This window comes from Notolabrus celidotus, chromosome 1 (assembly GCF_009762535.1).
Source record: "Notolabrus celidotus isolate fNotCel1 chromosome 1, fNotCel1.pri, whole genome shotgun sequence".
NCBI classification, from domain to species: domain Eukaryota; kingdom Metazoa; phylum Chordata; class Actinopteri; order Labriformes; family Labridae; genus Notolabrus; species Notolabrus celidotus.
The window spans coordinates 741,327-769,016 of NC_048272.1; the positions used below are offsets into that span (position 1 = coordinate 741,327).

At 41.7% G+C, this 27,690-nt stretch overlaps 1 protein-coding gene across 1 annotated transcript; it reads right to left on the reverse strand.

The window, feature by feature from the left end:
• Positions 1-1,293: 1,293 nt before the first annotated feature.
• On the reverse strand, positions 1,294-24,982 carry LOC117823232 (dnaJ homolog subfamily C member 11-like). The gene is made up of 16 exons (XM_034698379.1): positions 24,857-24,982; positions 21,882-22,011; positions 21,634-21,707; positions 21,430-21,531; positions 18,448-18,576; positions 18,217-18,339; positions 16,235-16,308; positions 15,940-16,129; positions 15,717-15,802; positions 11,013-11,129; positions 10,724-10,879; positions 8,676-8,745; positions 8,431-8,488; positions 4,655-4,797; positions 4,437-4,566; positions 1,294-4,334 (listed from the first exon to the last, which is right to left on the reverse strand). Exons 1-16 carry the CDS (start codon positions 24,980-24,982, stop codon positions 4,309-4,311), a joined length of 1,734 nt encoding a protein of 577 aa, XP_034554270.1. The 3' UTR covers positions 1,294-4,308.
• Between the last annotated feature and the right edge of the window lie 2,708 nt (positions 24,983-27,690).

Consider the following 27,690-nt stretch of genomic DNA (forward strand, 5'->3'; position numbering starts at 1 on the left):
TCAAACAGTCAGACTCCAAACTCAACCATGGCCAAGACCAAAGAGCTGTCCAAGGACACCAGGAAGAAAATTGTGGACCTGCACCAGGCTGGGAAGAGTGAATCTACAATAGGCAAGCAGGTTGGTGTGAATAAATCAACTGTGGGAGCAATTGTAAGAAAATGGAAGACATACAAGACCATTGATAATCTCCCTGGATCTGGGGCCCCACGCAAGATCTCATCCCGTGGGGTCAAAATGATCATGAGAACAAAAATCCCAGAACTACACAGAGGGACCTGATGAATGACCTGCAGAGAGCTGGGACCAAAGTAACAAAGTCTACCATCAGTAACACACTACGCCGAGAGGGACTCAAATCCTGCAGCGCCAGGCGTGTCCCCCTGCTGAAGCCAGTACATGTCCAGGCCCGTCTGAAGTTTGCCAGAGAGCATATGGATGATCCAGAAGAGGATTGGGAGAATATCATGTGGTCAGATGAAACCAAAATAGAACTTTTTGGTAAAAATTCAACTCGTCGTGTTTGGAGGAAGAAGAATGCTGAGTTGCATCCCAAGAACACCGTACCTACTGTGAAGCATGGGGGTGGAAACCTCATGCTTTGGGGCTGTTTTTCTGCAAAGGGGACAGGACGACTGATCCGTGTTAAGGGAAGAATGAACGGGGCCATGTATCGTGAGATTTTAACCTCCAAAACCTCCTTCCATCAGTGAGAGCATTGAAGATGGAACGTGGCTGGGTCTTCCAGCATGACAATGATCCCAAACACACCGCTCGGGCAACGAAGGAGTGGCTCCGTAAAAAGCATTTCAAGGTCCTGGAGTGGCCGAGCCAGTCTCCAGACCTCAACCCCATGGAAAATGTGTGGAGGGAGTTGAAAGTCCGTGTTGCCCAGCGACAGCCCCAAAACATCACTGCTCTAGAGGAGATCTGCATGGAGGAATGGGCCAAAATACCAGCTACAGTGTGTGCAAACCTGGTGAAGACTTACAGGAAATGTTTGACCTCTGTCATTGCCAACAAAGGTTATGTTACAAAGTATTGAGTTGAACTTTTGTTATTGACCAAATACTTATTTTCCACCATAATTTACAAATCAATTCTTTAAAAATCCTACAATGTGATTTCCTGGATTTTTTTCTCATTTTGTCTCTCATAGTTGAAGTGTACCTCTGATGAAAACTACAGACCTCTCTCATATTTCTAAGTGGGAGAACTTGCAAAATCAGTGGCTGACTAAATACTTTTTTGCCCCACCGTATATTATTGCACGGACAAATTGACACACACGAGTAATATAGGTTCATATTTATTGTAGCCTTTACAGCACACAGAAAACAGGCTCCTCAGCATTACATTACATTGACATACATACTAATGTGGGTCAGTTTGGGTGGTGGGCTGGAGTTTCACAGCTGGATAGCAGTCTGTCTGCTGGCCTCTGGGTGGCACCAGAGCAGAGGCGACCAGCTGACCTTTCAGATACTTACAGCACAGTTAAAACAAACAAACAATACAAACAGAATCAGTGCAAAATGGCTGCTGTAATAGTGACCCCGAACTCAACACTAACATGGATCTCACTGTGGAGGACAGAGACATGTTTCTCACTACTGGTCAGACACCCTCTGCTCTGCAACTGCATTCTCCAAACATAAAATGGACTAACAGATGGATCCACTGAAAGTAAACCTTGAGTTAGGTTCAGTTAGAGGATTTCAGCACCTCTTCATAACACCTCTTATCCTAAATATAATGTACATCTTGTGCAAAATCTGACCTTTGTGTTGATAAAGTAACATTTGAGTTCTACATGTGTACAGTGTTTTCAGGTATTGCCTTTAGCCCATGACAGGATCACCTCAACTAATCCCCTTTTGTAACCTCTCCTTCACTACTATGGAGACATTTTAAAAGTGGTTCACATTTGTAATGTGCGTGTGATGTCCAAACAGAAAAAAAAGCCCTCCATAATTACCATAAAAGTGCAGTACCCTCAATTAAATCTCCTCATGTCAACCTCACCTTTCTCATAAAAATAACTACAGCAGAGGTAAATTAGTGTTTGCAATATCACACAGAAGTTGCCCATCAAAGTTTGCTGACAAGTTTTCCTTTACACGTCTCATACATTGTACTACCATGTAATTAAAGGTGACATATCATGCAAAATGGACTTTTTAATGGTTCTCTACCTGAAATATGTGTCCCTGTCTACAAACCCTCCGAGAATTAAAAGAATCCATTCTGCCCCTGTTCTGATTTCTCCACCTTTCTGTAAATGTGTGCTGAAACGAGCCGTTTCAGAGATCTGTGTTTTTGTTACAATCCGGTCTGTCACGGAGTCAGAGCTCGGAGCTTGTTCAGCCCATAGACTGTATAAAATAATACTGAATCCCCTCCTCCGTTTTTCATCACCTGCACAAATGTGTGCTAACAAGGAGCTTAGGAGGGAGGCATGCTAGTTGTAGGCTGTCTTAATAAACAGAAAGGTCGGTTTTACTCCCAACGTCTGCAGATTTGAAGATCTAGTGGATGATTTTTATTTACCATGGATAAGTGCTAGCGCTAGTTAGCATAGCTACATAGCTACATGTCGTAGCTGTAGCTGTGTACTAAGACACACGTCGACATACTGACAAATAAAACAACAAGAAACACTAAATCTGTGACCAATCATTCAGAAAGGTCCTGCTGCCTTTCTGGTAGGGGTCGGTTTTACTCCCCACGACTGCAGATTTGAAGATCTAGTGGATGATTTTTATTTGTCATGGATAAGTGCTAGCGCTAATTAGCATAGCCACATAGCTACATGTTCGTAGCTGTGTACCAAGACACACGTCTACATACTGATAAATAAAACAACAAGAAACACTAAATCTGTGACCAATCCTTCAGAAAGGTCCTGCTGCAGGCGCCTCTCCATCAGGATCAGATTCTGGATCAGATTCAGAGGGTTGAAGTAACGCGGGTCTGTGAGCAGCCGTGTATATTCAGCCAACATGTAAACATTAGATCAACGTGCTGGACAGCCGAGGCCACATCCACTTCCTGAGGGGGCGTGGTCAGAGAGAAAACAGAGTGTTCTGAGGAGGGCTGAAAAAGAGGGTTTTTCAGGCAGACCAAAATCTGATTTCAAAGTGTTTTTTTGAGCATAAACTTTAAAGACATGTTTTGGGGACCTCTTAGACCAATATATATTGATGAAAAAAGCGTGATATGTCACCTTTAATACAAGGGGCAAATTGGCAGTTAAATCAGTTAGATAGTTGAAAAGTTTTAAAAAGTGGGAAATAAATCATAAAATCAAACATATGGCACTTATAGCTGTACAGAATAAACAAGGTTAAATCAATAAATGTGCCGTAATCAGTAAAATGGTTTCAATGTGGCTCAGGTCAGCTCCAGGAACAAGTTATAGACAGCAGCAATCACAACCACTTTGAAGGGAAAGTGTATTCCTATGCCCTCTAGTGGTCACATCCCAACCGTACATGAATCTCTATTCATTTCTCTGCTTTTGCTCAAGTTGTAGAACCAATGTGAACAGTGTGTATCAAGCCTGTCTCTCCTCACAACAATCAAAGCACATCCTTATCCATCCCTCCTCAAACCCCAGCATCCCATCCATCACGGACAGAGGTATTAAGCACCAGTTTACTGCTGCTGACTGGCACCTCTATGATCAGCAGACATGTCACTAAAAGGCAATTAAGAAAAATTGCTGAGGGTCACTGAGACATGATCCTGCATAGTGTTGCTATAAACATTTTTATGAGTTAGTGTAACGACTGGTATGTTATATAACATTATTAGATTCAAACCTACCAGGGTGACGAAAACAGGACACACACAGGACAGAGACTACAATGATATGGAATGAAACTACACCGCAGCTCATTTGTATATACTTGACTTAAGTAACGTCAAGACACATCTTAGACTCTTTCTCTGCACCAGGAATTATCACCAGATCCATGGTGACAGTTCTCAGTGTAGTGCATATATAAACTATGTACGGGAGTCTGATCTCCTGCAGCTGGTAGAGGTTTGAGCAGACCAGAGACACAAAAGGGTGACACCTTGTAGAAACTCTTTCCAACTTCTGTGCTGTGCTGAACCTCGAAGATGGCCCACAGGAAAGGGAGGAGTGGAGGAACTGGATAAATAGATTCACTAATACCATGACAGAAGAGGATTGGGGGGGTAGAAAACAGACTTATTGTTGATGTGTCCCCTCCAATCTTGGATTCTTCTGATTAGAGAAAGTCTATTTTTATCTCTGGTGTTCCAACATTAGCTAGGCTCCTAAGACTCAGACTCAATTCTGTGAGCTGAAAAGACAAGAATACATATATTAACTCAGTATGGATGCACAAACAAAGTACAGACTGTCATAATTAGGGTGCATCCACATTAAAATAATATATACTGACATTGCTTGGGTATCCGTAGTGCCTCAGTGTCTGCAGAGATGACTTGGTGCATGACTCCTCTGAACTGGTACAGTAATTTAAGACTCTTCTCCTCTCCCACACAGGGGTCGTAGAATCCTGGCAGTCCAGCCTGAAGAGAGAGAGAAAGAAATAAAGAATATTCTGAATCTATGCATTCAGACTCTAGTTAGTCAAAAGGGACGTGTAAACCAGCGCACCTTGGAGGATTCAGTGAGGATGAGTTTGGAATCTTTGACCAGGCACTGCAAAGGCACGGTGACGTCGATCACCTTTGCTTTCTCCTGCTTCTGGCTGGTGTCAGACACAAATTTTCCATACCAAGCGTTGAGGATGATCAGACCTACACAGAATGACAGTATGGGTGGGAATCACAGTGGTTAAAATGTTTAAAACTAAAGTTATGATGTGATGAGGATAAGATAAGACAGGGTGCAGTATAGTAGGGGAGAACGGGGCTGGTTGTCACACGGGTTGGTTGGCACACTCGTTATATCTCGCCACTAGAGGGCGCTGTCTCTCAAATTGGGGTATGGACATTTCCAGAATTAGGATCAGAGCTCACCTACATAGTCTTCTCTGGAGTAAGACAGCTGAACTTGAGGTGAGAGGACTTTTTGTGTTTTTCATGTCAAATTGTAAATATTCAGCTCCTCAGTGTTTTTCTTCTAGGCTTTTAAACGATGGGTTTATAACAAAACAAGTGTTACCCTTACAAAGTGTGAGGGGAAAGCTAGAGTTTAGATTTGTATTAGCTAGCTAACTAGTTGTTAAATGGTTGTTAGCCTTGATGCTAGCAAAAAAAATCCAGTTGGGGTTGGTGGTCACATTCTCTTTGGGGTTGGTGGTCACATGTAACAACCAACCCCTATGTTGGCAAAATCATGCATGGTGAAATGAGTTGGAGTGTGCAGACCCTACATTTGCCATCACTGTAACTCAGACAGTGACTGCATGTAGCCTAGTTGAGTCGGCCATTATTGTTAGGCCTGTTTGTTTTGTTCTTTATGTTGTTATATAGGCTGGCCTAAAGATGTGTTTCCTGTTCATGTTCTTTTTTTGTATGTTAAAATGCATTAAGTTATGTAGGCCTATCACTTGTCAGTGCAATTCAACTTTCAAATTTAGTTCTGCCTTCTTGCCTTTTTAAAAATATTTTTCCCATTGAAATACCATTGTGACAACCAACCCCATAGTGTGTGACAACCAACCCCATAGTGTGTGACAACCAACCCCATAGTGTGTGACAACCAACCCCATAGTGTTTGACAACTAACCCCATAGTGTGACAACCAACCCCATAGTGTGTGACAACCAACCCCATAGTGTGTGACAACCAACCCCATAGTGTTTGACAACTAACCCCATAGTGTGTGACAACCAACCCCATAGTGTGTGACAACCAACCCCATAGTGTGTGACAATCAACCCCATAGTGTGTGACAACCAACCCCATAGTGTGTGACAACCAACCCCATAGTGTGTGACAACCAACCCCATAGTGTGTGACAACCAACCCCATAGTGTGTGACAACCAACCCCATAGTGTGTGACAACCATCCCCATAGTGTGTGACAACCATCCCCATAGTGTGACAACCATCCCCATAGTGTGTGACAACCAACCCCATAGTGTGTAACAACCAACCCCATAGTGTGTGACAACCATCCCCATAGTGTGTGACAACTAACCCCAGAGTGTGACAACCAACCCCATAGTGTGTGACAACCAACCCCATAGTGTGTGACAACCAACCCCATAGTGTGTGACAACCAACCCCATAGTGTGACAACCATCCCCATAGTGTGTGACAACCAACCCCATAGTGTGTGACAACCAACCCCATAGTGTGTGACAACCAACCCCATAGTGTGTGACAACCAACCCCATAGTGTGTGACAACCAACCCCATAGTGTGTGACAACCATCCCCATAGTGTGTGACAACCAACCCAATAGTGTGTGACAACCATCCCCATAGTGTGTGACAACCAACCCAATAGTGTGTGACAACCAACCCCATAGTGTGTGACAACCATCCCCATACTGTATGACAACCAACCCAATAGTGTGTGACAACCAACCCCATAGTGTGTGACAACCATCCCCATAGTGTATGACAACCAACCCAATAGTGTGTGACAACCAACCCCATAGTGTGTGACAACCAACCCAATAGTGTGTGACAACCAACCCCATAGTGTGTGACAACCAACCCAATAGTGTGTGACAACCAACCCCATAGTGTGTGACAACCAACCCCATAGTGTGTGACAACCAAACCCATAGTGTGTGACAACCAACCCAAAGTGTGTGACAACCAACCCCATAGTGTGTGACAACCAACCCCATAGTGTGTGACAACCAACCCAATAGTGTGTGACAACCATCCCCATAGTGTGTGACAACCAACCCAATAGTGTGTGACAACCATCCCCATAGTGTGTGACAACCAACCCAATAGTGTGTGACAACCAACCCCATAGTGTGTGACAACCATCCCCATACTGTATGACAACCAACCCAATAGTGTGTGACAACCAACCCCATAGTGTGTGACAACCATCCCCATACTGTATGACAACCATCCCCATAGTGTGTGACAACCAACCCCATAGTGTGTGACAACCATCCCCATAGTGTGTGACAACCAACCCAATAGTGTGTGACAACCAACCCAATAGTGTGTGACAACCAACCCCATAGTGTGTGACAACCAACCCCATAGTGTGTGACAACCATCCCCATAGTGTATGACAACCAACCCAATAGTGTGTGACAACCAACCCCATAGTGTGTGACAACCATCCCCATAGTGTGTGACAACCAACCCAATAGTGTGTGACAACCATCCCCATAGTGTGTGACAACCAACCCAATAGTGTGTGACAACCATCCCCATAGTGTGTGACAACCATCCCCATAGTGTGTGACAACCAACCCAATAGTGTGTGACAACCATCCCCATAGTGTGTGACAACCAACCCCATAGTGTGTGACAACCAACCCCATAGTGTGTGACAACCATCCCCATAGTGTGTGACAACCAACCCCATAGTGTGTGACAACCATCCCCATAGTGTGTGACAACCAAACCCATAGTGTGTGACAACCAACCCCCTAGTGTGTGACAACCAACCCCATAGTGTGTGACAACCATCCCCATAGTGTGTGACAACCAACCCCATAGTGTGTGACAACCAACCCCCTAGTGTGTGACAACCATCCCCATAGTGTGTGACAACCAACCCCATAGTGTGTGACAACCAACCCCCTAGTGTGTGACAACCAACCCCATAGTGTGTGACAACCACTACACAGTCTCTTCTACACGTCTATATCCTCACTGTACTGTATTTTTATGAACTACTGTGAACTGCTCGTGAGTCACACGTCACTGTTTTGTCCTTTACACACATCCCTGTTCAGGATTTGTCCGTATTGCGAGCACAGCCCACAATAATGTGAGAAAAGTATCAAATCAGACAAAAATGACAATCAAGCTGTCTATAATTCAACAACATGGTGGATTGGAGAGTAGGCAGTTCTTCAGTGTGGCCCAGGACACATTTGCATAAGCCCTGTTTAGAGCTGCTATCAACATGCCTCCTGAGTGATCTGATCACAGTGTGTCCTCAGAGCATCCCGAGCATGCTTACATCTGTACTTAAGCCTGTCAGCTTGTGATCCGATCACAACACATCATTACAGGGTGTTAACAGGGCCTATGGTGTGTAACTTGGAGCAGCATGGAAATAGGCACATTGACTTGCTACACAGTATTTGGATAATGATGGTCTTATAAATGAGAGCTCTTGAGCTACAGTAGATTATGCAGTTAAAGGCGGCCATGAGGCATGTGGTTGAACCATGAACACACTTTGGATAATTTGGCTGTCTGCAGGCTAAAAAAAAAAAAGTCTGTTTCCCACCCTGGTGTAGTTTCTCTGTGAGTGGGTGTATGTGTGTTCTCTCACCCATCTTGGATTCTTCGCCTTCTATGATTCTCCTCACAGACTCCTGCATCAGCAGAACCTGCAGAGGAGCCAAGGGAGGAAGAGGAGGAGCAGAAGAAAGAGGTGGTGGAGAGGAGGAGGGGTGGAGGGGAACAACATAGAACAGAATAGGAAAGAGTTATTTTTTTTTTTAAGACAGGATGAACCCAGAAAGAATGATCAATGATCCACTAGACACAATGAATTTCGTGTGTGTGAGTACTCACAGCTGACTCTGCCTCCAGTTTCTTCTTGGCAATGTCAGTAGCTGAGCTCTTCCTTTGCAGCTCCAGCTCTCTGATAAGCACATTGACACACAGCAATAAAAATCAACAATTACCTCACCCAATCACTGCTATCATGATTAGACTTTAGACTTTAGACTTTATTGTCCCCTTGGTGAAATTCTTTTCCACAGCACCTTTCTGCATTTCCAGACATAGACAAACACAAAAGATACACTGTCGGCTCAACAAACTGTCCACCAAGACATCAACACTCAGACAGAGTTGTGTGATTCAGCGAGGCCTTTTATTCAGGCTCGCTATAACAGCAGGGATCACGCTCTTGCCAAGGTGAGCCCTTCTGCACCTCAGAGCTCTGTACCTGCGTCCTGAGGGGAGTGGGATGAGGAAAAGAAATGTAGAGAGGAGATCTCTAATGTGTTTCATTTCTGTCTCCTAGACAACAATGAGATCTGTTTGAAAGCAAAATGAGACTATAGCTTATGTCTCCTGTTTCTCATTCTTGCCTCCAGAAAAAAAAAGTTGTAAAAAGTCTCAGCTTAGTCTCCCTTTCAGTTCAAAAGGAGATCTGGTCTAAATCTGAAATGATTCTCAGGTATTTCTCAAGTGTTGTGACTCCTTTTGAGCTCAGGTGGAGAAATCAGGGAGCTCTCTCAATTGTCTCAATCTAACCTCATCCATTTGTTTTTGTCAGACTCAGTTTTTGTGTCTCAAGTTGAGCTCAGATGGAGCAAAGAAAGAGCCTGAGCTCATCTTTTCATCAACATTTATAGTGCCCTGCAAAATTAAGATGTCAATGTAATTGTCCACAAACTTACAATTCTCATTAAAACATTTGAACTACTTCAAGATCAGATATTTAGATGTGAAATGATCTCTTCTTTGACTTCACAATATGGTCCTTCCTTTACAAGTCTGTTTGGAACAAAACAACTTCACAAAGATTTAGTGGATTTGAGAGAAATTACAAAAGATAGAGATTTCATACAACAGGTATGACCGACCATTTATTTAAAATATGGGCCGCAAAAGGGCTGACCAGATTTATCCAGATTATTACAATTAAAGGGGTGGACTCTTTTGGGTGCTGATGGCCTAGCGGTCTAAGCGCCCCACATACAGAGGCTACAGTCCTCGTCACAGGGGTCGCCGGTTCAATTCCTGGCCGGTCGACCATTTCCTGCATGTCTTCCCCCGCTCACTACTCCCCACATTTCCTGTCTCTCTTCAGCTGTCCTGTCAAATAAAGGCAAAAAGGCCAAAAATATATTTTAAAAAAAGAGAAGAAAATGAGCCATTAATGAGATCTCTCATTTAAGTCTCAAATAAGACTCATGTCATGGTCTCAACTATTTCTCCTAGTGAATTTTAGGAGAAACTAATGAGAACAATTTGAAACTTGAATAAGGCTGAAGTGAGAATCTCAATTTTGTCTTCAGAGACTTAGAAGAGAAAGCCTTGAGCAGTAACATTTACCTCTGGGAGGTGTTTAGTGGATGTGTGATATCCTGTTCTATTGCGGTTGTGATGCGTCTGATGGCCCTGTGGTTTAAGTCTTTGACGTTTGGTGTGGGGAGACTGATTATTTTAAGAAGCTGTGGTGGTTATGCGTGTGAGTTTGGTCTTGTTTTTAACAGATAACATGTTGTAGAAGCAGGTGGAGTAGTACAAGAGGATGGATTGAGTCATGCTTTGATATAGCAGCAGAAGGAGACGGGGGGCAACTTAAGAGTCCTTTTAGTTTAAGCATGGCTGACAGTCTTAGATGGCTCCTTTTTTGAATGTCACTAGTGTGCTGGTTGAAAGTGAGTTGATTGTGTGCGTGTGGAAAAAGAACCCCTCCTTCAGTGTAACCTGATTCGGTGTTGGATAAAAATAAAACTTTATGAGGACACAAAAAAGTAAACAAAAGTGTCAGTACTTCTAAAATGAGCAATGAGCGGCTATATTTGACCAAATACAAGCATTTGTTTTTAAACCAAGAAATTGAATAAGGAAATACAATATGAGAAGTGAGCATGTGTACTCACTCCTCTTTCTGTGCTCGTGTATATGGGATGATGATCAGTCTGTGGACCACCATATAGATCAGCAGAGGTCCCGCGGTGGCATAGAAGACGGCGCTGGGCAGCAGCTGATCTGTTAGGTGGACTGGAAACAGGTACGTCTGACTGGCACGGGATAACCTGCGTGGAAACAAGGGCAAAAATACACACACACACACACACACACACACACACACACACACACATATACGTCAGATAATTACGCAGTGAGGCCCACAGAGGTATGAGCTCATATTTTGGGTTTGGTCAGTACTTGATCTTGAGTGTGACTCCCTGAGGGACCCCGATGCTGACAGTCCCTGACAGGACACTGTGTCGGCTGATCTTCCTCTCTGCTCCATATTCCACAACAGTGCCAAACCAGCCTGTCCTGTAGAGGGAAGAACAATAAAATATTAATAGGACTAAGGCACTAACAGGAAAACAGTAAAGATGATCTTTCTACAAGTCATTTGATCGGAGATTCTCAGGCCATGTAATAAACTAGATTTATATAATCCCTTGATTTTTAAAGGTGACATATCATGCAAAATTGACTTTTTAATGGTTCTCTACCTGAAATATGTGTCCCTGTCTACAAACCCCCCGAGAATGAAAAAAATCCATTCTGCCCCTGTTCTGATTTCTCCACCTTTCTGTAAATGTGTGCTGAAACCAGCCGTTTCAGACTTCCGTGTTTTTGTTACGTAACAACAATATCCGGTCTGTAACAGGAAGTCAGAGCTCGGAGCTTGTTCAGCCCATAGACTGTATAAAATAATACTGAATCCCCTCCCCCCGTTTTTCATTACCTGCACAAATGTGTGCTAACAAGGAGCTTAGGAGGGAGGCATGCTAGTTGTAGGCTGTCTTAATAAACACAAAGGTCGGTTTTACTCCCCACGTCTGCAGATTTGAAGATCTAGTGGATGATTTTTATTTGTCATGGATAAGTGCTAGCGCTAATTAGCATAGCCACATAGCTATATGTTCATAGCTGTAGCTGTAGCTGTAGCTGTAGCTGTGTACCAAGACACACGTTGACATACTGACAAATAAAACAACAAGAAACACAGAATCTGTGACCAATCCTTCAGAAAAGGTCCTGCTGCCTTTCTGGAAGAGGTCAGTTTTACTCCCCACGTCTGCAGATTTGAAGATCTAGTGGATGATTTTTATTTATCATGGATAAGTGCTAGCGCTAGTTAGCATAGCCACATAGCTACATGTTGGTAGCTGTGTACCAAGACACACGTCGACATACTGATAAATAAAACAACAAGAAACACTAAATCTGTGACCAATCGTTCAGAAAGGTCCTGCTGCAGGCGCCTCTCCGTCAGGATCAGATTCAGAGTGTTGAAGTAACGCGGGTCTCTGAGCAGCCGTGTATATTCAGCCAACATGTAAACATTAGATCAACGTGCTGGAGAGCCGAGACACATCCACTTCCTGAGGGGGCGTGGTCAGAGAGAAAACAGAGTGTTCTGATGAGGAATGAAGAAGAGGGTTTTTCAGACAGACCAAAATCTGATTTCAAAGTGTTTTTTTGAGCATAAACTTTAAAGACATGTTTTGGGGACCTCTTAGACCAATATATATTGATGAAAAAAGCGTGATATGTCACCTTTAAGACCATTCAGGTTACATCACAGACTGTGTAAAATCATGAACAACATAATTGCTATCCTGAGTGAAGCCAAAATGTTTAGCGGTCTCCCCTGATAACTGGCTGCACTATAGGTCTTAAGCTCCGCCTCCTCCATTACAACAGATGGAACATGAGTCAAACCAGAAAATTAAAATACACGTCAAATACATTCTTCTTAAACATGCTTTCTGTTATAGCAGTTAGCTCTTATCGTGGTGATTTATGTGCAAGTGTTCATTTTTCTGATATTTTTGTTTTAATTAGTTACATGATGCTAAAGAATGAGAATGATATTTTATGACTGACAGCTCTGTTGACAAGTCATTGAACTTTCCTTACTCTAGAGTGTTCGCTTTAAGTCAACACAAGAATCTGTTCTACTGTAGGCTGTACTGATCTGAAGGATCTTTGCTGTTTTATCAGTAAGCAGGGTTCCCACTCTTTTCCAGAGGTGATTTTCCAGGACATTCCCAGCCTGCAGGGAAAGATGTGAGGCACAGACCCACAAGCTCTCTGCCCGACTCCGATGGTTCACGCTTTTTTCATCAACATATATTGGTCTAAGACGTCCCCAAAACATGTCTTTAAAGATTATTGCTCAAAAAAACACTTTGAAATCAGATTCTGGTCTGCCTGTAAACCCCTCTTTTTCAGCCCTGCTCAGAACAGGCTGTTTTCTGTGTCTGTGCCTTTAAATGAGAATGAGCTCTCTGACCACGCCCCCTCAGGAAGTGGATGTGGCCTCGGCTGTCCAGCATGTTGATCAAATGTTTACATGTTGGCTGAATATATACGGCTGCTCACAGACCCGCGTTACTTCAACCCTCTGAATCTGATCCAGAATCTGATCCTGACGGAGAGGCGCCTGCAGCAGGACCTTTCTGAACCATTGGTCACAGATTTAGTGTTTCTTGTTGTTTTATTTATCAGTATGTCGACGTGTGTCTTGGTACACAGCTACGAACATGTAGCTATGTGGCTATGCTAACTAGCGCTAGCACTTTTCCATGATAAATAAAAATCATCCACTAGATCTTCAAATCTGCAGACGTGGGGAGTAAAACCGACCTTTGTGTTTATTAAGACAGCCTACAACTAGCATGCCTCCCTCCTAAGCTCCTTGTTAGCACACATGTGTGCAGGGAATGAAAAACAGAGGAGGGGTTGAGTTGTATTTTATACAGTCTATGGGCTGAACAAGCTCCGAGCTCTGACTTCCTGTTACAGACCGGATGGCGTTGTGACGTATGAAAAACACTGAAAACTGACACGGCTGGTTTCAGCACACATTTACAGAAAGGTGGAGAAATCAGAACAGGGGCAGAATGGATTATTTTCATTTTCAGGGGGTTTGTAGACAGGGACACATATTTCAGGTAGAGAACCATTAAAGAGTCCATTTTGCATGATATGTCACCTTTAATTTAAATATAGGACTATATAAACAAAAGAGCACTCTACAAGGTTCATTTACCATAAAACATAAACAATATACCCCCCGTTTTCTGTGAATGCAGGATTATGACCAAGTGAGGGAGAAAAGATGTGAAAAAAGTCACGCAGCCAGACCGGTCTGTGTCACCCCATAGGAAAATAAATTTAGAGAGGAGATCTCTGATGTGTTTCATTTCTGTCTCCTAGACAACAATGAGATCTGTTTGAAAGCAAAATGAGACTATAGCTTATGTCTCCTGTTTCTCATTCTTGCCTTCAGAAAAAAAGTTGTAAAAAGTCTCAGCTTAGTCTCCCTTTCAGTTCAAAAGAAGATCTGGTCAGAATCTGAAATGATTCTCAGGTATTTCTCAAGTGTTGTGACTCCTTTTGAGCTCAGGTGGAGAAATCAGGGAGCTCTCTCAATTGTCTCAATCTAACCTCATCCATTTGTTTTTGTCAGACTCAGTTTTTGTGTCTCAAGTTGAGCTCAGATGGAGCAAAGAAAGAGCCTGAGCTCATCTTTTCATCAACATTTATAGTGCCCTGCAAAATTAACATTTCAATGTAATTGTCCACAAACTTACAATTCTCATTAAAAAATTTGAACCACTTGTAAGATCAGATATTTAGATGTGAAATGATCTCTTCTTTGACTTCACAGTATGGTCCTTCCTTTACAAGTCTGTTTGGAACAAAACAACTTCACAAAGATTTAGTGGATTTGAGAGAAATTGCAAAAGATAGAGATTTCATATCTCCAGGTATGACAGACCATTTATTTAAAATATGAGCCACAAAAGCGCTGACCAGATTTATCCAGATTATTACAATTAAAGGGGTGGACTCTTTTGGGTGCTGGTGGCCTAGCGGTCTAAGCGCCCCACATACAGAGGCTACAGTCCTCGTCACAGGGGTCGCCGGTTCAATTCCTGGCCGGTCAACCATTTCCTGCATGTCTTCCCCCGCTCACTACTCCCCACATTTCCTGTCTCTCTTCAGCTGTCCTGTCAAATAAAGGCAAAAAAGCCAAAAATATATTTAAAAAAAAAGAAGAAAATGAGCCATTAATGAGATCTCTCATTTAAGTCTCAAATAAGACTCATGTCATGGTCTCAACTATTTCTCCTAGTGAATTTTAGGAGAAACTAATGAGAACAATTTGAAACTTGAATGAGGCTGAAGGGAGAATCTCAGTTTTGTCTCCAGAGACTTAGAAGAGAAAGCCTTGAGCAGTAAAATGTTCCTCTAGGACTGTCTTTTCCAGCACAGCATGCACTCAACTTTCAATGAATGGGGATGCGTTTGTTTTAATTGTGCCAGGTCGCACGCACCTATGTTGGAATCATTTTCCAGGTGTTTTCCAGTACTGGAAAACTAGTCAACTGTTTTCCAGGTTTTCCAGGACGCGTGGGAACCCTGAGTAAGTTGAATGTGGGTTTTGTTTACTGGGAGGTGTGTGGCGTCAGGCCTATGGCTCCACCTGCCAGATCACTACTGCACATGCTTTAGCTGCACCAGTGCAATATGTCATCACCCACTGAGGCGGTCATTTGGCTTGACTGCTGTCCATATTAATACACAGTCAATAGGCTACATCTTCACATTAAACTGTATTCTTTTTATCTTCAACTAACAAGGATTTTAGAATATGCAATTGTGTGTCTTATAACTACGATGCTAAGAACAAGACACATCATGTGAGATTCCCTTCACACTTCTCTTGCAAGACCAATAAGACTGAATTAAAAAAACAGTTTGAGTCTTCACAGAATAACTTCATGTCAGGCAGTGTTTACATCCGGTGTTAACATACTTTAAGGAGTACTTAGAAGTACTTGCAACATCAGCCTGAGAACCAATTGTTTTTCACAGGGTGTGTCCTTTGAGACATACTTGACAGAGCCTTTAACTTTGGTTTGGTCTTCATCCTGGAACTTGTACTGGTAGCTCATCATCAGGTAGGAGTGAGGCACACCCAGCTGTAAGTGTTAGGAGATCATTAACACAGGTTAAAACAAATCTCAGAGGGAAGTTGGTACAATTTCAGTGACTGCAAAAACCATATTGACTACAATGACAGCAGGTATGTACAACATGTGCTTTTGCTTATTTGTACCTGCAGGGCAAGAGTGAAGTGGCTGCTCTTTGTGTCTCGGACTAGGCTCGTTGTCATGGCGCTGTTGGGCCCCCAGCGCCACTGCAGATATCCCATAGTGTTCTGGTCCAGGTGGCGTGCTGTCATCAGAGAACAGCTCGGCCGCAAACCTCGAGGAGAGAACTGCAAACCGCACTGGGCTGTCAGGAAACTGGACAGAGAAATGACAGAGAAGGGATGAGAGGATTAAACTGAAAGTCATTCACATGTTGACATGGTTTGTTTATCAAGAATTGATCAAAGAGTGCATCCCTACCAGCGTGGAGTGATGTTGCGAAACACCTTTAACCCAATGAGAGGTCCAAGTATATCTCCTGCACCTAGTTCCACCTACAGAGACAGAAAATAAACACTGAGAATATGTAACATCTCATCCTAACATTTAACACAAAGCATGATCAAATTCCTCTTAAAGGGATGTTTCAGTTTTTTTGAAGTGGGGTCGTATGAGTTACAGTACACTATTGCTCCTGTTAGCCACAATGAGTGCCGGTGAGCTCTTCCCCTTTAATGAGAAGATTCCCAGAGGACCTGCAGGTAAGCTAGGCTACAATTCTCTGCAGACGGGGCCTCCTATTTCATGTAATTTCACTAAAGTTGAGAAAATATGGTCCATGAACTCATCACGGTGCAAATGCATGCACCAGTAGAACAAATTGTAGCTCTTCAGTTTGCCGTCAGAAACCCCCTTTGTTTTGTTTTGGGACTATTTTCAGACGCACCTCACAGACCGGTGTTCTTCCGCTGCATGAGCACGGATACACGCCGATCAGCTGTTTGGATCAACAAGCACGTAGCAGGATCAAGTAGCGGTCTCGGTCTTTAGAGTGAATTAAACTCACTTTTCTGCACATTTAAAAGATGGGACGTACCTGTCTTTATCCCGGCTGTTAAAAACAAGCAAACCTCCTGTAAGGCAGGGAACTCTGCATGATGAGTGATGCAGACTGGAGCCGTATGTGAGCCGCTGGTCTCCTCTGATTCAGAAAGGTCCTGAAGTATTGTTGTCACTAAGTCCCTCTCCTGACAGCAGAAGCTCTCTGGGTTCGTTGGCATGGGCTCACAGTTTACACACCGGCACCACCAGGTAACGTGGGATCTCTCCTGCTCACTCGTTAGCACAGAACTTTCTCCCCTCTCTTCTTCTTCGTTGGTACGTTGGGTCTGCATCTGGAGTTCTTCCTCTGTAAACTCTGGTTCATAGAGGGATCCTCTTGTGTTCACAGTAAACGGCATGTCATCGTCGCTGTCAGAATCACTCATTTCTGCAGTTTGTAGTTTTTTTTTTGTTTTTTTTTAAATGGTCTGGCACCGTCTTATTTATCAGACCTTGTACAGCCTCACAGTACTTGCAGAGCACTTAGGTCATCAAACCAGCTGCTCCTGGCAGTACCTCGGTCCAGACTCTCTACTCGTGGGGACAGAGCCTTCTCAGTGGCGGCCCCAAAGCTGTGGAACAACCTACCTTTCCAGGTTAGAGCTGCACAGCCTGTAGAGCACTTTAAAACACTCCTAAAAACCCATCTTTGCTCCTTGGTGTTCAGTCCCAGCTAAACAAGAATCCTTGGCTTTTCACTTCTTTACTCTTTTATTTCCTAAATTGAGCTCTTACTATTCTTTTATTGTTTTTATTTATTGTTATATTGTGAATGATTATATTGTATTTGAATATCTGTACAGCACTTTGGTCAACTGAGGTTGTTTTAAATGTGCTTTAGAAATAAAGCTTGACTTGACTTTGTTCCTAAAAGTGTTTACTGCTAAAAATGCTACGTGCTTGTTGATCCAAACAGCTGATCGGCGTGTATCCGTGCTCATGCAGCGGAAGAACACCGGTCTGTGAGGTGCGTCTGAAAATAGTGCCAAAACAAAACAAAGGGGGTTTCTGACGGCAAACTGAAGAGCTCCAATGTTTTCTACTGGTTCATGCATTTGCACCTTGATGAGTTCCTGGACCATATTTTCTCAACTTTAGTGAAATTACATGAAATAGGAGGCCCTGTCTGCAGAGAATTGTAGCCTAGCTTACCTGCCGGTCCTCTGGGAATTTCCTCCTCAAAGGGGAAGAGCTCACCGGCACTCATTGTGGCTAACAGGAGCAATAGTGTACTGTAACTCATACGACCCCACTTCAAAACAACTGAAATATCCCTATTAAAGTGCATCTGTAGATTGTAACTTATATCATCTTTCTGTTTTTGAATGCACTTTGTAGTTCATACATATACGTGTGCATACCTCTCCCCAGCCCTTGGCCGATGTAACCCTTCGTACAGTCATGTTAATGTTGCCTCCTCCGTTCCCATTGTGTGTAGAGAGAGAGCCAGACAGAACAGCTGTGTCAGAGTTTGTCAAAGGAGCCTGAAAATTAGAATTCAAGGAAACACATGTAAGAGAATACAGCCGTGACACTTACCAAGGTGAGCAGACAGTAACTTCTAAGAGTGTGTGTGTGTGTTTTTGTTGTACCTCTATGGACTGAGAAATGTGCATCTTGTTGATTTCAATATGAGGAAACCCTCCACCCGGCATCTCTTCGAAGTCCTCGTCATAACGGTCGAACAGGTCTGTCGCGTCTACGCCCACGCTAATGGTGCCCTGAGGAATGACAGAGGGAAAGGAAGAGATTGGCAGAATTCACAAAGAAAGAAGAAATAGGGTGACAGACATCATCAGGGTTCCCACTCTTTTCCAGAGATCATTTTGCCAGGACATTTCAAGGACATTTTCAGTGATGATGAAGCTGGTGTGACAGTCTAAATGGAGTTCCTAATTTAGTTCCTAAGTAGTCTAATATGTTCCTCTCAGTGGAAGTCTACATTGAAAGACGTGCAGTCTATGGCTATCCATGAAATCATCTCTTACATGCTTTAAAATGATGGCAAATTGATTATAGAAGAATGCAACCACAGATGTACAGAACTTTACTTTATTGGTGCAACCAAGTAACTCTCATCTCAGCTTTCTCTTTTCTCAAAATTATAAAATTAGCTAAGAAAAAATCAAGAGCCAGCAAAGGACTCTGGAAGCTGCCTTACTGAAATAAATAAATAATAATGATAATCAGAGGATCAGTGCATAAATTGACCAAATTAGATCTGAATGACAAAAATGTCCACAAATGTTGAATAGGGATGTGTTTTTTTTTAACCTTGTCAGGTCGCACGCAGTCATTCTGGAATAATTTTCCAGGACATTTTACTTTTTCTCCCATTTTCCAGTACAGAAAAACTGGTCAACTGTTCTCCAGGTTTTCCAGTTTTTCCAGGACGTGTGGGAACCCTGCATCATGCAGTGGGTGTGGAAACCATCCAAAGTCAAAATGGAGTTTCAAGGCACAATGTATCCAGCAGTGCTCACTCAACCAGAGGGATGCCTGTTCTATTCCAGCTCCAACAGTCACATGCTGAAGCGTCCTTGGGTAAGACAGTGCCAAATTGTTCCCGGTGACAGTCAGCAGTGTGTGAGTGTTTAGAAATGGGTTAAAGGTGACATATCATGCAAAATGGACTTTTTAATGGTTCTCTACCTGAAATATGTGTCCCTGTCTACAAACCCCCTGAAAATGAAAAGAATCCATTCTGCCCCTGTTCTGATTTCTCCACCTTTCTGTAAATGTGTGCTGAAACCAGCCGTTTCAGTTTTCAGTGTTTTTCATACGTCACAACGGCATCCGGTCTGTAACAGGAAGTCAGAGCTCGGAGCTTGTTCAGCCCATAGACTGTATAAAATACAACTCAACCCCTCCTCCGTTTTTCATTCCCTGCACACATGTGTGCTAACAAGGAGCTTAGGAGGGAGGCATGCTAGTTGTAGGCTGTCTTAATAAACACAAAGGTCGGTTTTACTCCCCACGTCTGCAGATTTGAAGATCTAGTGGATGATTTTTATTTTCCATGGAAAAGTGCTAGCACTAGTTAGCATAGCTACATGTCGTAGCTGTAGCTGTAGCTGTAGCTGTAGCTGTAGCTGTAGCTGTAGCTGTAGCTGTAGCTGTAGCTGTAGCTGTAGCTGTGTACCAAGACACACGTCTACATACTGACAAATAAAACAACAAGAAACACAGAATCTGTGACCAATCCTTCAGAAAGGTCCTGCTGCCTTTCTGGCAGAGGTCGGTTTTACTCCCCACGTCTGCAGATTTGAAGATCTAGTGGATGATTTTTAGTTTTCATTGAAAAGTGCTAGCGCTAGTTAGCATAGCCACATAGCTACATGTTCGTAGCTGTGTACCAAGACACACGTCGACATACTGAAAAATAAAACAACAAGAAACACTAAATCTGTGACCAATGTTGACTCGCACTGTCCTGCTCTACTCTGGGAATCTGTGTTCAGGTCTTGAGTGACCCAGCACTTGGTACTTTGGTCATTATTGTGGTGATGTTAATTGTTGATGATGATAATGGAAGGTCTTAAATGGTTTGGTTGCTTCATTGTAGATGTTCCTTATTTACTTTTGTGCATTGCCTTTACACTGCTTGGCAGTACCTGCACCCAAATGGACTTGAAGCACTTTGTTCCTCTTACTGATCTTGTTTCCTCTTGTCTAGATCTTTGCTTGTGTTGTTCTTGTTCTCGTATGTACGTCGCTTTGGATAAAAGCGTCTGCTAAATGACATTCTAACATTGTAACATTGGTTCAGAAAGGTCCTGCTGCAGGCGCCTCTCCGTCAGGATCAGATTCTGGATCAGATTCAGAGGGTTGAAGTAACACAGGTCTGTGAGCAGCCAACATGTAAACATTAGATCAACGTGCTGGACAGCCGAGGCCACATCCACTTCCTGAGGGGGCGTGGTCAGAGAGCTCATTCTCATTTCAAGGCACAGACACAGAAAACAGCCTGTTCTGAGCAGGGCTGAAAAAGAGGGGTTTACAGGCAGACCAAAATCTGATTTCAAAGTGTTTTTATGAGCATAAACTTTAAAGACATGTTTTGGGGCCCTCTTAGACCAATATATGTTGATGAAAAAGAGCAGAATATGTCACCTTTAAGACAAGATCAGTTGTGATTCTGTGTCTGGCGGGACAGTAAGACTCAAGTTACAGACTTCAGAGCAGTGAAGGGGGCTGATTATTTAGAATAATCCCTCCTAATTTAAATAAATAAGAAGACCCAACACTGTTTACTATGTATGTTAAGTTACATAAGTACAGAGAGAGAGAGAGTAGATCAAACATAACTGGCTGCATATACACTTTTAATGTTTGAAGTGTTTGCTGTATGTTTTTAAACTCTGTAAAGCACTTTGAATTGCTCTTTGTATGAATGGTGCTTTATAAATAAACTTGCCTTGCCTTGCCTATGAATGTGGTGTGAATGGGTGACTGTGATGAGTGTAAAAGCACAGTGACACACTAGAAAAGTGCTTCATAACTACAAGTCTATAAACCAAAAGAAATTCATTGACATTGATAAAGAAATGTGAAACATTTGTGACTGAGGAAACCTTAGGGTTAGTTCTTTGCTGCAGTCTCCTGTCTTCTCTTTCTCTCTGAAGCCTTTCATACTCCTCCCGGATTTCTGCTGGTGTTCTCTTTCTTTCCACCACCTACATATCACCAAAAACACAAGACATATGCAATGAAGAGAAGTTTGTACTTAAAGTGTAAGGTAGCAGAAAAAATAGAGTGATGTTAGACAGAATACTGACCTCCCAGCCTTCCACCTCCAGGCCTTTCTTCCCAAAGATGTCATAGATGGCTCTGGAGTGTTCATCACTCAGGACTAAAGGTAAAGAGGGTCAGAGTGGTTTACTTTATGTCCATCTTTTGCATTAGTGTACTGATTTTTCTGGGTGTTTATGCTCTGCTACCTATTCCTTCTTTTTAACTGCAATGTTCAAGGTGAGTGAATAAATGGTTGAGTTATTTGTTTTTCCAATAGGTGTATAGTCCTTACCCTCATATGCCTGGTGCACCTGGTTGAACAGCTGCTCAGCCTGACTTTTCAGCTCAGGGTCTCGATGTTTGTCAGGATGGTAGAGCATGCACAGCCTTCTGTATGATGCCTTCAGCTCCTCCAATGTAGCCTAGGTGACAAAAGAGAGACGGCAGGAACAAAGCAAGGACATGTGAACTCTTGTTGTGGCATATTTTTGTGTTAACAATTCAAGTCAATTGAATGTCATATGTGGACAAAGTAAGACAGGAACTGATGCAACACTGCTGCTTACTACTTTCAAAGACAATAACATATTCTTTGTTGACATGAACTTACCATCACAAAGTCCGCCTACTGGTCCATGCATTTATCTTTAGCAGACTAGACTACTGTAACGGGGTCTTTACAGGACTCCCTAAAAAGTCCATCAGACGGCTGCAGCTCACACAGAATGCTGCTGCTCGAGTCCTAACAAGGACCAACAAAGTAGACCACATCACTCCAGTTCTTAGATCTCTACACTGGCTTCCTGTCTGTCAGAGAATAGACTTTAAAATCCTGCTGATGGTTTATAAAGCACTGAATGTTTTGGGCTGATCTGCTGCTCCTTTATGAACCACCTCGACCTCTGAGGTCATCAGGTACTGGTCTGCTTTCAGTCCCTAGAGTCAGAACTAAACATGGTGAAGCAGCGTTTAGTCATTATGCACCACATATCTGGAACACACTCCCTGAAAGCTGCAGGTCTGCTCCAACTCTCACCTCTTTTAAATCAAAGACTAAGACTTTTTTATTTGCCACTGCCTTCCTATCTTAGATTATTTTAACTCACTTTAAATCAAAATATTTCTAATTTTCCTTTTCTTTTCTGTTTTATTATATTTGTCATTTTAATTGTGTTCTTTTATGCTTGTCTGAATGTTTCCAATGTTTTTAATGTTTTAATGTAAAGCACATTGAGTTGCCCTCATGTATGAAATGTGATATACAAATAAAGCTGCCTTGCCTTGCCTAATTGCTGTTAAGTATGGGGTTCCATTTGTGCCAAAAATATGTCGTCATGCACACAGTCTATGTCTACTGAACATGTGAGAAGACATTTGTCTATGTCTATGGAATGTTGAACTGTCCTTGTGTCATTTGACTTTGTCATTACATCGTGTCATCATGATGTGTGTTATGGTTTGTTGTCTTGATGTGTAGTTTGGCAATGTCTAATTATCCAGCTTATGTCTCCTGTTTCTCATTCTTGCCTCCAGAAAAAAAAAGTTGTAAAAAGTCTCAGCTTAGTCTCCCTTTCAGTTCAAAAGGAGATCTGGTCTAAATCTGAAATGATTCTCAGGTATTTCTCAAGTGTTGTGACTCCCTTTGAGCTCAGGTGGAGAAATCAGGGAGCTCTCTCAATTGTCTCAATCTAACCTCATCCATTTGTTTTTGTCAGACTCAGTTTTTGTGTCTCAAGTTGAGCTCAGATGGAGCAAAGAAAGAGCCTGAGCTCATCTTTTCATCAACATTTAGAGTGCCCTGCAAAATTAACATTTCAATGTAATTGTCCACAAACTTACAATTCTCATTAAAACATTTGAACCACTTGCAAGATCAGATATTTAGATGTGAAATGATCTCTTCTTTGACTTCACAGTCTGGTCCTTCCTTTACAAGTCTGTTTGGAACAAAACAACTTCACAAAGATTTAGTGGATTTGAGAGAAATTGCAAAAGATAGAGATTTCATACCAGGTATCAGGCTTTTAAACTCAGACGGCAGTCTTTTTAGTCATTTAAATAACATTGGTATGACAAGGGATTATATTGTCTTTTAATCGTTGTCGTATTTTACTGTTATTTAATTATTACATTAACTTATTGCGGTCCTCCACAGACCCTCTAGTCCCATGTACAGACCCGGTGCTTGACTTGTGACTTGTAGCATGTATATATGATGGATGTGTTGTAGATGTTAAATGTTGTATGTTTGTTGTATGGTAAGCTATAAATGAACTGCCCTTATTGGGATCAATAAAGTTGTCTGAATCTAAGGTATGACAGACCATTTATTTAAAATATGGGCCGCAAAAGGGCTGACCAGATTTATCCAGATTATTACAATTAAAGGGGTGGATTCTTTTGGGCACTGGTGGCCTAGCGGTCTAAGCGCCCCACATACAGAGGCTACAGTCCTCATCGCAAGGGTCGCCGGTTTGATTCCCGGCCGGTCAACCATTTCCTGCATGTCTTCCCCCGCTCACTACTCCCCACATTTCCTGTCTCTCTTCAGCTGTCCTGTCAAATAAAGGCAAAAAGGCCAAAATGTATATTTTAAAAAACGAGAAGAAAATGAGCCATTAATGAGATCTCTCATTTAAGTCTCAAATAAGACTCATGTCATGGTCTCAACTATTTCTCCTAGTGAATTTTAGGAGAAACTAATGAGAACAATTTGAAACTTGAATGAGGCTGAAGTGAGAATCTCAATTTTGTCTCCAGAGACTTAGAAGAGAAAGCCTTGAGCAGTAAAATGTTCCTCTATAGACAAATGTCTTCTCACGTGTCCAGTAGACATAGACAGTGCGCATGACGACATATTTTTGGCACAAATGGAACCCCATAGTTAAGAGTCTCGGTACTAATGTTCTCATACATGACCTTATACAATTCCAGTCCAAGTCAAGCCTCTTTAGTCTTACTTGTGCAATGAAACTGAGAATTGAGAATGTGATCATCGATGCAAAGATAATAACTTTGCACCCCTTCAGAGTGTCTTCACAGCTTGCAGTATGTGGAAACATGCTACAGAGTCCTGTTTGTTCATGCCTCTGCAGGATCACCGGTCTCATCCTGCACGGAAGATGGTGCGGATGAAGAAGAGCGTTATTCATTTGAAGGATGATGCACCGACTGCACATCATTTCCCTGATAGATATCCACCTACCAACACTTACAGCGAAGGGTCAGTATCTATTCGGCTTCACTTCATAACTGAATGAACCTTACCTCTTTCCTGACGTTGAGGAGAGAGTAGTAGTCCTGATTATTAGACTCATAATCATCATCTAAGGACGCCGCCATGTTTGCGTTTGGTCCTGTCCCGCCCACCCCTCCAGTGCCCTGGAAGCTCATTGGTCAGACAAACCAGGAGCGGAAGTTCTTGTATCGCCATCTTCTGGTTGGGTTTGATATCAAGACAGAGGGGAAGTTTACATCTTCAACTAGAGCAGTGATAAATACAAGGGATGCTTAATCGTCTATGAAGAGACTGTATGAACCACTGGGAATCACTTCTCTCTCTTTTTTTTTTTTTTTTTTCACTAAAAGCATTCTGCATTCTACGGAAGAGGATTAGGGCCACTGAAAAAAAAAAAGAAATTAAGGTCAACATATTTTTTTTAATTATTATTCTGAGAAAAAAGTCAGAATTCTGACTTTTTTCTCAGAATAATAATTTACATTTTTTTTTAGGTCAACATATTTTTTTTAACTTATTATTATGAGAAAAAAAAAGTCAGAATTCTGACTTTAATCTCTGAATTCTGACTTTTGTCTCAGAATAATAATTTAAAAGTTTTTTAAGGTAAACATATTTTTTTAAATAATTATTCTGAGAAAAAAGTCAGAATACTGAGAAAATTTAGAATTCTGACTTTAATCTCAGAATAATAATTTAAAAAAATAAATAAAAATCAACATATTTTTTTACTTATTATTATGAGAAAAAAGTCAGAATTCTGACTTTAATCTATGAATAATAATTTACATTTTTTTTAAGGTCAACATATTTTTTTTTACGTATTATTATGAGAAAAAAGTCAGAATTCTGACTTTTTTCTCAGAATAATAATTAATAACATTTTTTAAGGTCAACATATTTTTTTTTGATTATTATTCTGAGAAAAAAGTCAGAATACTGAGAAAATTTAGAATTCTGACTTTAATCTCAGAATAATAATTTAAAAAAAAATTAAAAATCAACATGTTTTTTTACTTATTATTATGAGAAAAAAGTCAGAATACTGACTTTAACCTCTGAAATCTGACTTTTGTCTCAGAATAATAATTTAAAAGTTTTTTAAGGTAAACATATTTTTTTAAATAATTATTCTGAGAAAAAAGTCATAATACTGACTTTTTTCTCAGAATAATAATTAATAACATTTTTTAAGGTCAACATATTTTTTTTGGATTATTATTCTGAGAAAAAAGTCAGAATACTGAGAAAAATTTTCTGCCTCTTCCTGCACATTATATTATTTATCTTTGCTATTTTTTTGTGTGTATTTTCTTTTGATTGTGCAAATAAATAAACAGAAAACAACATAAACATAAACATGTATATGTATACCAGGGGTGTCCAAAGTACGGCCCGGGGGCCAATCGCGGCCCAAGGTCCATTTATTTATGGCCCCAAGCTTCCATCTTCAAATGTGTTATTTATAGCACAAAAATTAATAACATTCTGAAACATCTGTACATTTGCAGTTTCTTTCAAGCACACAAACAAAACTAAAGTCAATCCAGAAACGTCTCAAAAAGCTTCATATGGACTACTCGTATAAAAGCTGTACTGGTTTTTAACACTATTAAATACAAAGAGAAAGACAAAAGTTAGAAAAGGGGGACTACTACATCCTCAACGACAACATCAAATCTCTTCATAAGCCTTCCTGTCTTGCCGTGTGTGTTTACAACGATTTATAGATTATTGTTGGAGTCACTGTGTCTACAGTTCAGTACTAGCTATCCTCTATTCAATGCTCATTAACTGCTGTGTCAAAGTGTGTTGCCCCCATACCCTGACCTATTCGATCTGTTTGAGGGTCCTGGGGCAGTATTGAGCTTTGGGGCCTTGATGGACATGCTGTTTATGACCAACCCCCCTATATATTCTGTAGAATATTCCCGTAATGGTGTGGCTTACCGCCTGGCCCTAGATCTTTTATGCTAAAACAGATTTTCCACAAATGAACTAGGTGAAGTGACACTTATACTTATAGCTCCTTATCATGATGATCACACACACACATACTATTAGTGGTAGAGTATAAGTACTCCACATAGCCACTGAACCTTTGTCCAATTTATTATAGCCTACATGTACTTTACTTGGAAGTAAAGTGGGGGGCGGCAGTAGCTCAGTCCATAGGGACTTGGCTTGGGTCGCCGGTTCGAGTCCCAGCATGGACGAAGTTTGGCAAGTGGACTGGTGGCTGGAGAGGTGCTGGCTCACCTGCCGGGGCACTGGAGAGGCGCCCCTGAGCAAGGCACCGAACCCCCAACTGCTCTGGGTGTGCTGGTTGACGGCAGTATCCTCACTCTGACATCTCTCCCTAAGCATGTTCACTGCATGTGTGTGCATTTGTATGTATATACCAAAAAAACTGTATGTGTAGCATGTCCAAAATAGCATGAGTGAAAAAATTGAATTTCCCCCCTGGGGATCAATAAAGTACCTTTCTAAGTGTATGCTTCTTAACTGGCCATACTGACACTTTATCATGTATCAGACAACACAAAAACAAGTCAGTGGATCAGGATAAGGACAGAAAATATCAGTTTAACATTTAAGAAACAGTTAAAAACTTACCTTTTCAAACAGGCATTCCCCTCACATTAATTATTCCACCTCTTCCCTTGTTGTCTGCTTGTCTTATATGTCTTTATTTGTATTTATTGTCTCTCTTGTAAAGCGTCTTTGAGTTATTTAAAAGCGCTATATAAAACTTAGGTATTATTATTATTATTGTTATTAGTAGGGGAAAACTTTATCTCATTTTGCTGGCAGGTAGAGGGAACAGCCTAACCTGGTTGGGGTGAGCTCTAACTCAAATAGG

Bases quoted from the DNA above. Each gene is read 5' to 3' on its own strand.
- LOC117823232 (XM_034698379.1), bottom strand. From the start codon at position 24,982: ATGAGCTTCCAGGGCACTGGAGGGGTGGGCGGGACAGGACCAAACGCA. The intron at 22,012-24,856 runs GTAAGGTTCATT...TTTGTCACCTAG, and splicing joins TCCTCAACGTCAGGAAAGAG to GCTACATTGGAGGAGCTGAA. The intron at 18,577-21,429 runs GTTTCCTCAGTC...GTCATTCCTCAG, and splicing joins AGCAAAGAACTAACCCTAAG to GGCACCATTAGCGTGGGCGT.